This window comes from Chiloscyllium punctatum, chromosome 17, assembly GCF_047496795.1.
Source record: "Chiloscyllium punctatum isolate Juve2018m chromosome 17, sChiPun1.3, whole genome shotgun sequence".
Taxonomy (NCBI): Eukaryota; Metazoa; Chordata; class Chondrichthyes; order Orectolobiformes; family Hemiscylliidae; genus Chiloscyllium; species Chiloscyllium punctatum.
The window spans coordinates 45,369,865-45,385,254 of record NC_092755.1 but is presented as its reverse complement, the minus strand read 5'-3'; the positions used below and the strand labels follow the sequence as shown (position 1 = coordinate 45,385,254).

The 15,390-nt window shown below is 42.8% G+C and overlaps 1 protein-coding gene across 1 annotated transcript in view; it reads left to right on the top strand.

The window, feature by feature from the left end:
* Positions 1 to 15,390, top strand: part of LOC140487785 (glutathione hydrolase 5 proenzyme-like) — an 85,019-nt gene that overhangs the window by 39,775 nt on the left and 29,854 nt on the right. Inside the window, exons 2-5 of the mRNA XM_072587040.1 lie at positions 4,803 to 4,933; positions 8,107 to 8,196; positions 10,965 to 11,166; positions 13,597 to 13,763. Of these exons, the coding sequence (XP_072443141.1) occupies positions 4,803 to 4,933; positions 8,107 to 8,196; positions 10,965 to 11,166; positions 13,597 to 13,763 (590 nt within the window). The remainder of the gene's footprint in view (positions 1 to 4,802; positions 4,934 to 8,106; positions 8,197 to 10,964; positions 11,167 to 13,596; positions 13,764 to 15,390) is intronic.

The following is a 15,390-nucleotide window of genomic DNA, read 5'->3' as shown; positions in this document are numbered from 1 at the left end:
CTTGGATGCAGTCAGTTCAACCTCTGGGGATGGTGGAATTGAGGATGGCCCCCACGAGAAGGGGTGAGGAGCTGAATGTTGGACAGCCCACCCACCATCTCCAGTCATTGTCTGATTGAGGGCTGTTTTTCTCCTAAAATGAGAGAGGGTTTAAGGGAGATGGAAGTGGGTGGCACGGCTGTTACTGTTGGCATACGTGGGAACGTTTACCGAATGGGTGCACAGAGGGCGTGCAGGGTTAGTGGTGTCATGGCTTGGGGGTGGGTGAGAACGAGCGGGGGAAGATGGTTGACACAATTGTAAGAGTGATAGAGCATGAGCCTTAATGGGAGTTGGCTGCAGGAGCAGAAACAGAGAGAGAGAGAGAGAGAGGGTGAGGTATCGGAGAGAAGATGGCGGCAGTTTTGCGAGTGGAGTGGAGAAGGTCATTGACAGCACTGGGCATTTCCCCCAGAGCGGCTGAGGCTGTCCGGAGCTGGGTGGTAACCTCAGACCAGCCTGGGCATAGTCTGGGCATAGTCTGGGGGAAGAGGACATGCTGTGTCTGCACCAGCCAATCCAGAAGGAGCTCCAGGGCACTGCCCACACCGTGGGGCACTGATCACCCCCCTGTCTGCCATGTCTGGGGGTAAATGTCAGAAACCATGCAGGGCAGCCCCAGACTGACCATGATTGTCTGGGTGCACTATGGGCTTTCAAAGATGGCGCAGGAACAAGGGATGCTGGTGAATTCTGGGATATCTACTGATTGGTGAGTTCTTGTGGGAGTAATGTGTGGTAAGATTGGGTTGGGATAGGATGTGAGAAGTGCCCTAGGGATGGGATTGGTACTGACTCAAGAGTGTTTTGTCAGATCTGGAGGGAAATAGACCTTTCAGTGGAAATCCCCTTACCCCCCCAAAAGGTCTGTGCAACTCAGAGTTAGGCTTGAATCTTATTTTCTTTGGCTATGTTAAAGAGGGAAGAATTGGGAGCAGTTTCCACATAGTAGGTAGGAAGTATTTAGTTTGGTTGGAGTGGAATGTTGATTTACCAGAATGGTACGTGCATTCCAAGGATTGGATTACAAAGCAAAGTTACACCAACTAGATTTGTACCCCCTGGAATTTAGAAAGTCAAAGGTTGACTTGATTGTAGCTTTCAAGATATTAAGTGGAACAGAGAAAATAGATGGCAAGAAACAATTTCCAGTGGTTGGGGAGTTTAGGACTAGGACCCAGAATAAAACAGTTTGAGCCATTCCCTTCAGGAGTAATATTAGTGTCACCTAGTCTCAGGGAGTGGCATTCAGTTCCCTTTTGTAGTCCCTGGTCTGTTTCATGTGCACTGTGCAGTTCTTTAAAACAGATATGCACGAGTAGGTGCAACATCGCTGTGTATTTATTTCAAAGGTCTGCTTGTTGTACGTGGTCTCTAATTCCCTGTGCAGCACGTTCCTGAGTGCTGTGAAGCTGCATACTTGCACTCATTGAAGAGACAACACCAGATACAGTGAATCCACTCTACTGTTCCAAAGATATACCTCTGTCCAATATCTAAAACTGCACCCCCAAATATATATGTTCGTGCTCACGTCCACTCTGACCTCCAACGCTCAGGGCTAAAAGTGGGAGTGAGTTGCCAACTTGAAATAAACTGAAGCCACATCTGACCTCTTGGTTGAAAATAATATTCTTTGTCCTATTCACAGAACGGCAGGGGATGTCTGCCTGCTGTCATACCTTAACCAATGTCACTAAAACAAATAATCAAGTCATTGTATCATTGTTGCTTCTGGGAGCTTGCTGTGCACAGTTTAGCTGTAGCATTTCCTACATTACTACAGTGATAAAGTCACCCTTAAAATACTTTTATTAGCTGTAAAGTGCTTCAGGATATTATGAGAAAGACTATACAGGTAGTTATCCTACAATGTGTGTTTATTAAATGCGATTTGGCTGTAATGCGATTAGTGAATTGCAGATCTTTTTTTAATAAAGCGAACTCCTGTTCTCTGTTATGTAATTCCATTCCCAGCATTTACCTGAACAGCAAACCCAGCCTCTGTCTGGAAAATTGAAATTCAGTGTGTTCAGCTAAAACAGGAATGCAATCAGCTCTGCAAGTCTTGAAGCTTAGCTTGAAACTGGGAATTGTAGTTTACATTTAGAAGGAACATTATTTCAAACTTGGGGGCCGGGGGTGAGAATCTTGGGGAGAACTGGAATTCTGCATCGGCCTCATGTGGTCAGTCAGCTCACGCACTTTCTGGTGCAGCGCTTTGTGAAAGATGCTGTCACCAGTGATTTTAATGTTAAAGTGTTACATTTACTGTATTATTTTAAAATGTATGATTTAAGGGTTTACTCAAACTGTGCTATCGTTTGTGTTAGGCTAACTATTGCTTTTGTTTTGATTTCTACCAATATTTTTGGTAGTTCTCTCCAACCTTATTTTTCCCATAGGCTCCATATATTGCGTGATTTTCTATAACATGGTGCCACACAAGAACGCACCTACTGAGTTATAGGAGAGCTACCTATATAAAGGCCACTCAGCCTTTTTTCTTTCTCTGTCTTTAGTTTTCCATTAAATGCATTTAACAAAAGCTGAATTTGTTATTGCAAGTCCGTTGAGAAAATACGGGGTTTACAGCAACATTCTGCTTTGGGGGAAACAGAACTAAAATATAGAGTGGAGGGGAAAGAAATGATAGTGACAGTATAAACTGGGATATGAGATTACAGAAGCAGTCTGAGCAATTAATAATATTATGCATTCAGCTTACATGTACTTCCACCGCAAAGAATGAGGAACACTGTCATGGTATTACAATGGTAGTTGTATCTCTGCCTCATTACACGTGCACTCCTATATCTGACTGTAAATGCATGTTCACAGACTTGAAACATGCAGCTGGAATTTCCAATCGCTATGCAGGGTTCCAGCTGTTCTTAAAGGGGTTTAAAAATGCATAAGCTGGATTTCTGCTTCGATTTCCAGTCACAGCAACTTTTACTGGTTTTGGAAAGGGGTTTGATTGGGTGCCCACATGCTGTTGCTCCAACGTTGCCAGCACTATTATGAAGGTGGGCATCTCAGAGCACCTGCAACTTTGATGAGCAATGTCAATCGCCCAAGTAGAACCACGGAGGAGCCCTGGTTCTGAGACAAGACAAGAGCTATACGAAAAGTTCATATAAAAAACATTGCGCTACTTCACTTGTCGTAATAAAATTCTGCGGCATGATGGTATCCATTTTCACTAAAGTGAGTGCTGATGGTGTTATAATTTGAAAAGGTACGTCACTATTAAATATGTATCAACCACATTGGTACTTCTGACAACTGGCAAGGTGTCATATGAAGGAACAGCATTGGGAAAGGGGAAGAGTCTTGTGACGCAGTAGAGAAATAACTGGATAAAGTACTATTCTGTGTTATAAAATATTGAAATGCTGGCCGGGTTTGAATGCCAGACCTGGCTGTGTGAAATGCCCCTATTGCTTTCACCTTTTTCCCCTGAATTTCAGGAGCCATCTGTTTGACTGTTTCAAAGCACTGATGTCTGAGCTTTTCACTGTTTTCAACAGCTCTGATGGATTCTGCTCTACATGGTTTGTTTACATGTTTATGCAGAGAATGTCAGCTTGGTTTTGCTGCCTTCCAAACCGAACACTTATTTTGGTCAGCAGGGTTTGTTTCTGATTAAATCTCCCAACAGGATGTGATCTTGTTGATCTTTGACAGATTTACAAGCTTCTGAAGAGAAACTACCTTTTTAAAATGGCGACGTTTATTTTGTTTATGTCTATTTTGATGGGTTTATGACCTTCAGAGACTTCCGAGTATTGATGTAGAACTTTGCGTACTGGGAGAGTGGGTTTGCATACTGGGAGAGTGGGTTTTGTATACTGGGAGAGTGGGTTTTGCATACTGGGAGAGTGGGTTTGCATACTGGGAGAGTGGGTTTGTATACTGGGAGAGTGGGTTTGAAGGGGATAAAAGGGAGTTGGGAGAGTGTGAGGAGGGGTATGAGTAGGTGGTGAGGTGATCATTGGATGGTTGTACACCATATGATATTCCGATGAGGAGGGAATTCTTCACTCAACGGGAGGTAAATACTTGCAGTTCTCTATGCCAGAGGCTGTGAAACAGATTCAAGGCAGATATTGATGATTTTCTGGAGACTAATCACGCAAAGTGATTTGGAGATAGTATAGATAAACAGGCCATGGTCTAACTGAATGGGAGAGCAGGCTCAAAGCTCAATGTGATATTGGGAAAATTCCCAATACCTGCTTCCATGTTGAAAATCCAACCAATCCATTTACTCTGTTCCTCTGTCCTCAGAAACTGCTGAGTGTTATTGAGACTTTTTTTAATTTCTGAAAACCTTCGCTTTGTTGCTTCATTTCTGGTTTGATGTGAATGCTATTTTATTGAACAACAAGAGGCTGGAACCAGATATTAGTCCAGTGAGTCAGCCTGCAGTCCTTTCTGAGGTTCCACGAATAAATAAATAGGTTCTGTGTTTTTTTTAAATGATAAGTAGTTTTACATTGCAATGGGCTAGCTCATAAGAAGTATGTTAAGGTAGCCAGTATCAGACAATGAACATTGGGCCTGATTTTCCTGTTGGTGTCATGTTAATCTCTGCAGAGGAGAAAATTGAAATAGATTGGGTGTGGGCATGCAACCCACTGTTCCCGTTAATTCTTAATTATTAATGTATCACTCCCTCTGTGCACCTAGATATCACCCTAATATTATAAAGCATCATACTCTGTGTGTGACCACCTTCTCCCTGTTCGCTCTTTCAGAAAAATCCTGCTGCAGGGTGGATCAGCTGTTGATAGTGCGATTGCTGCATTGCTCTGTACCTCCCTCATCAACCCCCAAAGTATGGGTATTGGTGGAGGATCCATTTTCACCATTTACGATGCTTCGAAAGGTAATTTCCATCAATTACTTGCTGAGTGAGATGCTGTAAAATCACACGTTAGTGTCCTTGTAGGACATTTTCCTGATAGAGCTACAGGTGAGTCTGCTATAGCTGGAAGGATGGGAGAGGGTAAGGGAAGAGAGCTGGATTAAGGCATCCTGCTCACATCCAAGTAAAAGCACAGTGCAGATGCTGGAAATCTGAAATAAGAACAGAACGTGCAGGACAAACTGTGTCTGAGGAGACGCTAGCAGTTAATATTTCAAGTCCAGTATGACTCTTTTCTTTGGGTCGTCTTCATTGTCCTGTTGTGAGTTGACCTGTTCTGGCATGAGGGAAAAAGGGGAAGGGGATTGAGCGAGAAGGAAGAGGCTGGCTCAGTTGTTAGTGCTGGTGCAGGTGGGGGAAAGATGGTGAGGGGTTCCACCGAATGCAGGGTTAGTACTGTAGAAGGTGGATGAGAGTGAGTGAGGGAAGATGTTGGAAGCAGTAGTGAGAATGGTGGAATATGAGCCTTAATGGGAGGTGCATGCAGTAACAGAGAGTGAGTGCGAAAGGAAATGGTGGCACTTAACTTCACTGTTGCTCTGTAATCTTGGCTGATTTTTGGGCTTGATTTGATTCACTTAAATCCTTATCTATGCGTTGGATTTCTGGTGATGCTGCAACCGACCTGGTAATTTCCAAGGGCCCATTCTGACGCACCGTTCTCAAGGTCAAATCAGTATGGCCCCTTTTCTCATGGTATATTTGACACTGGGATCTCCTTCAGGGTAGTTTCCTGCTTCCATTTTCACACTAATGTTTCACTGATTCTGAACTCCAACACAGTTTTTTGATGAGTTGGAAAAGTTACAACTAGTAGCTTGAAAACCGTTTTGTGCTTCATTCTTTATTGTGCGGAAAATCAGTTTCTGCTGTTGTCTGCCATCTGTACTCTATGTTTGGTACATCTTAAATGCCTGATAGACGACACAGTCTGTATCACCTGCCTGACCTCCCTGAGATGGTGGGTAAGATGATTAAAACACACACTTCTGAGGTGAAATATTCCTAATGTGAGTGTTTCATATCCTTGCAATAAAGATTGGTGATATATGACTTGTACACCAAGTTCAGACACAAGGTGCCAAATCATACAGTATGGAAGAGGCCCTGCACTGACAAAAAAATTCCTCTAATTCTACACTCGTCCCTCTTTCCAGCACGAAGCCCAGAGCCTTGAATTTTACGACATTTCAAGTGCTTATCCAAGTACTTTTTAAAGGTTGTGAGATTTCCAGTCTCAACTACTCTCCCAGGCAGCACATTTCCAAATCCCCAACACCCTCTGGGTGAAAGCCATTTTCCTCAAATCCCCTCTGAACCTCCTGCCTTCCATTTTAAAAATTATTCCTCCTTCAACTAAAGGGGGCAGCTAAAGTAGCTCCAGGCTCAGCTGAAAAAAAGCCTGCCACTAGTCTTGGTCGCTTTCAAAATCTGATTTCCAAAAATAATCCTGTACTTCACCTCAAAAGCAAGAAGAATTTCCTTGTCTGCAAGAATATTACTGAGCCTTTAACTACAATTCTCCTGCATCCAAGCTCCACATGAAAGGAATTCTGCCTCACCAGTCAACTGCAAACCCATACTTGGATATTGATTTAATGGATTTACGTGAAGTTTACGTGAAGTGATCATTTAAAGTCATTTTAGTTGAACAAGGTTTATTGTTCAAGGACTATGTTTCTCTTCTGTGTCACTATTTTTATTTTAAAATCGTTGTCAATATCATCATCATCACAAATCAGCATCAAGGACCGTAGTTCCTGCATCCCCGTTGGTTCTGGCCATGAACAAATGGTCTTGCCTTCTTCTTGGCCTTCCCTCCTGGCCTCCTCTCCCCCAGCCCTGGTCTCCTGGCTTGCTCCAGCCTGGCTTTGTCTTCTCCTGGCCTGTCCCTTGCCTTGGCCTCATCTCACCCTCAGCCTTGATTTGACCCAGCCTCACTCCCAACCCATTTTCACCAGTTAAGGTCTGATCTTCCCATCTGTGCCACTGAAACTTCATCCTTTGTGAATTAAAGCTTAAACCCTGGGCTCCAGGTAGTTGTAGACATTGGTCAGTGTAGGTACTCTTTGGAGTCTCGCTACCAGTGTCTAACTATTGGCACCAGATGGGGCTTATAGTTATCCAAAAGTATTGTGCAGTACAGGTGAATAGATTTTGATATATATTGTATTCCTTTTATGTTTAGAATTTTGTTTTGTAAGTTAGTTACGAATGCAGTGTTCCATATGTAGAGTACGGTATTTCAACTTTTACATTTTTTTGTGGGTGAGAAATGCACTGAGGGAAGTAACTCTCACTTTAACATAGATTCTGATAGGAAGACATTCTTCATTTTAAAGTTGCTTCATTTAATGTTTGGCTTTTCAGGAATGCAACCACATCTTTAAGTGAGGATTTTCTGCAAATTGTAATTGAAACTTCCTTTCTTTCTTTCATGTATGCCTGTGTGTTGGTATGCAATGCCATTTATTCTGCAGGTTGAACGCTTGTATAAATCATTTCTCTTTTGCTATAATGCCAAAGAGAACTTGTTGTGAGTCATTTAAAAATTGGATTTTACAATCAGCGGGTTTATTTGGGGGAGGGATTTCACCAAGATCTATTTTGAAAGGGAAATAAAATTTTTTAAAAAGCACATTTCAAATCCCTCTTGTTCACGACTGTGTTAAAATCCATCATATTGTCTGTACTTCATCTGTGACAGTGTGTGTGTGTGCACAGACCATCTCGCAGCCTGTGCTTCATCTGTGACAGTGTGTGTGTGTAGAACATCTCACTGTTTGTATTTTGTCTGTGACTGTGCATATACAGGGCGACCCCTGTATCCACGGCTCTGGTTTCTGCAGTTTCAGTTATCCCAGTTTACCGCTGCCCAAGCATATTATAGGGAATGTTCCAGAACCAGGCACCAGGAAGCTGCTGGGAAGATATATTTCCCTTTTAAATGAATGGGCTCACTTATCTTCTGTTTTGGGCTTCCGTAGTATGTCTTGGAATATATCCCCCATGGGTATGGCGGAACTACTGTATTGTATACCATCTCGCTGTTTGTTCTATTATCTGTGACAGTGTGTAAATAAACCATCTCACTGCATGTACTTTGTGTAACTGCTGTGTCATCTCTCCCTCAGGTGATGTGACAGTAATTAATGCCAGAGAGGTGGCCCCACAGAAGGTGAGGCCAGGCTTACTCAGTGGGTGTGGCCCTTATCCAAAACCAGGTAAATAATATCGTGAATAGAAGATGGTGGCAGTCACAAATGTGAGGGTGATTCTAGGTGTAGTCCACTTCTCCCCCTCACACCCCCCCCCAACCCCATGAAGCTAACAAGGGTTGGAAAGCCGAGATAGAACTGTGGGTGGTGGAATGTTTAGGTGCAGCAATGGCAGGGTGGTGGGAGATTTGCAAGGGGCATAAGGTGTGTTGAAGGTTGAGGGCAGGGGTGGAAGGTTGGGGTGCAATGACTGGTGAATACTGATGTTGGGGAAAAGTGAGAAGATTGGGGAGAAGGTGGAGCAGAAACAGGAGGAGAGGGGTATGAAGTTAGCGATTGGAGGATGGGAGAGAGTGTGGGGTGGGTGGCTGAAGGTTAATGGAGTGTCAGGTTCGGTGGTGGGGGGGGTGGGTATGTGCGCAGAAGGTGGTCCTGCTATGATTACAGGCTGTTTTTGTTTGTGATTCCACAACCAATCATTTAACTGAACTGGTTCTAACCAGCTTTGATGTTCCTCTCATGCCTCATTCATTGAACACTGTCAGTTGGATGATATCTCAGTGTTTATTATGTATAAACAGCCTACAGTTGAGATATTTCTGACAAAAGAAACAATTCTCCCTCTGCTTACTGTATCAGAAAGGAGGTTGGGTTAGCTCAGTTGGCTGGACAACTGTCTTGTGATTTAGGGTAACACCAGCAGTGTGGGTTCAATCCCTGCATTAGATGAGGTTACTATGAAGGATCCTCCTTCTCAACCTCTCCCCTTGCCTGAGGTGTGGTAACCCTTGAGTTAAAGTTGCTACCAGTTATCTCTCTCCAATGAAAGTGCAGCCTTCTGGTAGGGATATGACTGTTTTACTTTTACCTTTTTAACTATATCAGGGGCATTCATAATTTTAAAGCTCTCTGTTTGACCACCCTTAGCTTTCCTTATGTAAAGAAATTAGGTTGCCAGCTACTTATGCTGTCCTCCTGTATGTGTATACTCTTACATTTCTGATACTAGTAATTCTTTTCTGCTACCTCAGTAGCAGCCAGACAGCACACAGGATTCTCAATGTCATATAATCAAGGCTTGATGCATGTTCAACATAAACCTCTTCATGTTTGAGATCTATTCTTTTCGAAATAATTCCGGATCTTGTTTTATTTTCTTATGATCTTGTCAATCTGTGGTGCAACATTCCAGTGATTTGTGTATTTGTACATTCAAATCTCTTTGCTCCTCTACCCCAACTATATTCTCCTTTGCAAAATTATATCCCCCCTCCCCCCCAGGCCCTGATCCTACATCACCCTTCGATCTCTGGTACCCAACATCCCAAGCCCACAGGATCCAACACCAAACCGCCAGACTCAATGTCTCCTATCCATCCTGACCTGTGCTAAACACTTGATCAATAACCTGCCCCTTGCAGCTACCCATCTGGCACCCATATCCTACTCAACACTTGGCACCATGCAAACATGGCACTGCAAAACTGGCACCTTACCCTGTATCCAATTGACACCCTATCCTCTAAAGACCTGGCACCCTATCTCTATCCACCTGAGCATTTATCCACCTGGCACATTGCCTTCTACTCACTTAGCACCCTATTTACCTGGCAACATCTGCTTGGTATCCTACACTCCCAGCAGTCTGGCTTTTCTCTAATCTTACATATGTATCCTTTCATAGTGTCACCATAATATTGGCTTTTTCCATTTCAGAATAGAGCTGCTGACTATTGTGATGGTGGGTGAGGGATAGGTGACATGGTTTTCCTTCTCCAGTCTCCTTTACACTGAAGGACTTGTCAGAATGGAGATAACGCTTGCATTTTTGGACAAGCCTTGATAGGAATCTCCTGTCAGAAACATGGAGACCTCTCCCAATGCATAAAAAAAAACTGACAGCAGGGTGGCAATCTACATGATTGCCAACCCTTAGAAAATCCAGCTGCTTTTGTAACACAAGAGACCTAGTCACATTAGGGAGTGAGAGAGAAATACTTTAAAATGAGTGGTTTCGAGACTGGATAATGAGCACTGTTGCTGAACAGTTCTTTTCTTTCTACAATTATAATATCAACAATCACCTGATGAAGGAGCAGCGTCCGAAAGCTAGTGCATCCAAATAAACCTGTTGGACTATAACCTGGTGTTATGTGATTTTTGACTTTGTCCACCCCAGTCCAACACCAGCACCTCCAAGTCCTAACAATTACTTGTACTTATACATCCACTCAACACACTTGTTTCGCAAGAATGTTATCGATGCAGCGTCAGAGGAGGAGATCTTAGAACAAATGATAATACTTGGTCAAATAGGTACATTTTTGGAGCGGCACTGCTGCTTCACAGCAAATGAGTTGACTCCTGCCTTGGGCGACTGTGTCTGTGTGGAGTTTGTATGTTCTTCCTTGTCTGCATGGGTTTGCTCCTACAGTCCAAAGATGTGCAGGTCAGGCGAATTGGCCATGCTAAATTGCGCATAGTGTTAGGTCCATTACTCAGGGGTAAACGTTGGGTCTTGATGGATTACTGTTCGAGGGTTGGTGTGGACTTCTTGGGCCAAATAGCCTGTTTCCGCACTGTAGAGATTTTAATCTTTTAATATTAAGGAGAAAGGGGGAACCAAGGGGAAGATTTAAGGAAAGAACTGGTACAAGCAGGGACTCAGAAAGCAGAGGCTTCTGTTTAATCTGGTTATTTTTACTGAATAACTGGAATGGTTTGCCACTGATTGAATGAACCACAAGGATGACTTGTGTATGTGTAAACTCCAGAACCAGGTGGCCAATGGGTTGCTGTTCCAGGCGAACTGAAAGGTTACTGGGAAGCTCACAAGAGATTTGGAAAATTACCATGGAAAGCCCTGTTTGAACCTTCAATACAGCTTGCACAGAAAGGATTCCAGACCCCAAAATTTCTAAAGAAGATTTTAGATAATGGATTCATTCGCCGTAGACTAAACAGTTCAACACTGCGGTAAGTAAGGGCTCCACACAAGATCACATGATTGCAGTCATCTCAAAACCAACACTGAATGTAGTTATTCTATCACACAACATTTTGATCGAACACAAAAACAACAGCAGCGTCAAAAAGGACGTGCATTTCAAAATAGCCTTTAACATAGTAAAAACGCTCACAAACTTCACAGTAGTGTTAGCGACCAAAAGTTGACCTGAAGACTGAAATGAACAAAGAACTATGGATACTGGAAATCTGAAACAAAAATCAAGATTGGTGCAGAAACTCAGCAGCTCTGGCAGCATCTGTGGAGAGAAAGCAGAGTTAATGTCTCAGGTCCAGTGACCCTTCTTCAGAACTGATAATAACTAGGAAAAGGTGATATATATACTGAAGGTGGGATGGGGGGAGGAGTGAACCAGAGGTGAAGGTGGAACCCAGAGAGAGAGAGAGAGACCGTGAGGAAAACAAAGGGATGGTTAATGGTAGACCAGGGAGAGAGAGAATGATGACCATAAATGGATGAAAATGGGTTGATTGCGCAGAAAGCTGCTCATGTCGTGACAAGACCTGGCATATAAGGGTAGATAAAGGACATGGAAGAAGGTGTTCAGACCCTAAAATTATTGAACTCAATATTGAGTCCTGAAGGCTGCAGGATGCTCAGGTGGAAAATGAGATGCTGTTTTTCTCCCATGTTCCCGAGCCAACATTTCTTTCTCGGGCCTGCTGCTGTGCTCCAGTGAGACGCAGCCTAAATAGGAGGGACAGCACCTCATTTTCTGCTTTAGTTTTACAAAACCCTGGTTAAACCCACTTGGAGCACTGACAACGTGCTGGGCACCACACCTTAGGAAGGATATACTGGCCACGGAGAGAGAGAGCACAACATAGGTTTACGGAATGATACCTAGACTTCAGGGGCTAAGTTATGAAAAGAGTTATATAATCAGACCTCTTTTTGTAGAATTTAGGTTTTAGAAGGTTGTTGGGTTGGTGGAGGTGGCATACATAAGGGGCAGTTGCTCAGTGAAACAGAATTCATTCTCATTCTATGCCCGCCCCCCCCCACCCCAGTACTTCACACAATACTTCAATACTTTGGTCTCTGTAAGATGGGTGATATACCCCTCTTGCCTTTATCATTTCTCATCCCTACCCAACTCACTTCCACATCTTCATTTCCTGAACTTAGAATGGAGGAACAGAGTTAGGCCATTCGGTCCCTTAATCCTGTCCTATCATTCAGTGGAGACTATGGCTAATCTATGGCCTAACTCCATATACCTGCCTTTCACGCATATCCTTAGTTGCATTTTTGCTGAGCAAATGTATTATCTCAGATTAAAAATTAGCAACTGACGTAGCATCGGCTGCCATTTATGGAAAAGAGTTCCAAACATTTGCCACCCTTTCTGTGTAGAAATGCTTCCTAACATCTGTCCTGAACAGTCTGGCTCAAATTCTCAGACTATGTGTCCTAGTTCTAGACTGTCCAAACAGTGGAAATAGTTTAGCTTTACCTACCCTGTCTTTTCCTGTTAATGTCTTAGAGATTTCAATCAGATCACCTTTAACCTTCTAAATTCTAGAGATAACAGACCTAATTTGTATTATAAAACAAAGAACTATGGATGAAGGAAATCTGAAACAAACCAGAGGGTGCTGGAGAAACTCAGCAGGTCTGGCAGCATCTATGGAGAGAGAACAGAGTTAATGGCTCTAGTCCGGTGATCCTTTTTCACAAATTTGTGTCTCTGTAAGAGAATGACCCCTCCACCTCTGCCTAGCTTCTTGTCCACCCTAAATGCCATATGCCCTTCAATATTCGAGACCCAATCTATGTCATCCTGCAGCAATGCCACTGTAATGACAATACATGTTTCCACATCTTTGCTAGTTTGAACCTTTGTCCCATTATTAGTGCATTATCCTCTCTATTTACCTAGTTATACAGTTCACTGAAATGCTGGCCTGTTATTGTGAAAACTGTGCTAATGGTACAGCCCCCATTTTTGGTGCCTCATGAACCTGAATACTCTTCTCCCATCTTATTTGGCCTGTGCCAATTTGGATGTGATTTAATTAATAATCCAGAGATAATTATTTTCAAGCCCAGCAGATACATTGGTACGTGGTTTGTCCAGACTTTGGGTTTAATAAGCAAAGGGCCATTCACATAGCTCATTAATCTAGTCGTGAGCACAGGGTTGTGGATGAATGGGACTTGGTGTGAGATTGGATGTAGGAAGCTGTTAAAATAATACATCGAGAAGATATCCACAAGTAAATTGATAGTGTGCTGAAAGTAGCTGCCAGAGGAAACCAAACCACTTTAATAGTACTAGCACCTTGATAGATATTTTTGAGCACAGCGTCAGGTGATTGAGTTGAATTGGAAGATGGTTCAGGGATTTAAGTTAATCAGGCATATTTTTATTTTAGTTCACTGTTTTACAACCATACTGGTCATCCACGTGAGATTGTGAAGAATGAACAGCTTGCAAAAACACTGAAGATTATTGCGGAACAGGGGCCTGATGCTTTCTACAATGGCGTAATTGGACGTGATCTCATTTTGGATCTACGGGAAGAAGCTGCTAATAATTTAGGTATTTCTCTCATTTTATCCTAAGGCGTAATACAAGTGGAAAGTTAAGGGTGATGGCCTTGGCTAGTGCTGTAAGGATGGCAGTTATGGAAATTCAGTTGGTCCAGTTTCTGATTTTTCAGTCTCATAATTTTAACAGACAGAACATCTGCGAATGTGTACATGCAGTTTGCTACTTTCAATCGCATTCCTGGGGAGAAATTGGGTCATGGAAGATTTTCATGTTTTGTTGTTGCTGCTAATCTCATCAAATCTCAAAGAATGCAATTCCAATTGATTTCTCTTCGACTGGCATATTAAACGTTTTGACACAATTTCACAATTTTTGCATTGATCCAGTGATAGTGAAGCAAAAGTGATATATTTCCAAGTCAGGATGGTGAGTGGCTTGGAATTGAACTTGCAGGTGGTGGGTGGTGGTGTTTGCTATTTTTCTTTCAAGCCCTTGTCTTTCAAGATGCAAGTGTTGTGGGTTTGGAAGGTGATGGCTGAAGATCTTTGGTGGCCTCCTGCAGTGGAGTTTCTTGTTAATAGTACATACTACTGCTACTCAGCCTTGGTGGTAGATGGAGTGGATGTTCGTGAATGTGATGCCAGTCAAGTTGGCTGCTTTGTCCTAAATGGTGTCAAGCTTCTTGAGTGTTGTTGGAATTGCCCCCATCCAGGCAAGTGGGGAGTACTCTATCACACTCCTGACTTGTGCCTTATTGATGGTGGACAGGCTTTGGAGAGTCAGGAAGTGACTGTAGTATTCTCGCCTCTGGCCTGCTGTTGTAGCCATTGTATGTATGTAGTTGATCCAGTTGAGTTTCTAATCAATGGTAAAGCCAGGTATGACTCAAATCAGTGGAGATTTTTCTTTCAATTCCCATTGAATGCAGTTTTGCTAGGGCTCCTTAATCCTTCCTTGATACTAATTTTAGTTGGGGAAGGGATGCTCGGGAAAGATACGTCTACTTCCAAAAGAAAGAGATATGCTGGCAGAACAGGGAAAGTATTTTGATAATGATACCCAGACTAAAATGAAAAGTGACAGTACAAACATAAGGAAACAGCAGCAAATAGGATCAGAGAAGGACAAAATTGCCAAAACAATAAAGTCAGTGAATTTTGTCTGAAAGTTGTAGAATCTATATATGTGGAGGTAAGAAATAATAAGAGAAAGGTGATGCTAGGAGGAGTGATTGGACAGGTTGAGTGAGTGTGCAAATGCATTGCAGATGTGGTATAATGTGAATAAATGTGAGGTTATCCATTTTAGGAGCAAAAATAGAAGGCAGACTATTATCTGAATGTCCGTAAATTGAGAGGGGAATATACAATGTTACCTGGGTGTTCTTGTACACTAGTCGCTGAAGGTAAACATGCAGGTCAGCAGGCAACAAGAAGTGCAAATGATATGGTGGCCTTTATAGTGAAAGGAGAGGAGTAGGACAGTTTTGCTGCAATTGTACAGGGCATTGGTAAGACCACACCCAGAGTACTGTGTGCAGTTTTGGGCTCTTCATTGGAGGAAGGATATTCTGGCTATAGAAGGAATATAGTAAAGATTTACCAGACCGATTCCTGGGATGGCAGGGTTGATGAATAAGGAGAGATTGATTCAGTTAGGATTGTATTCAATGGAG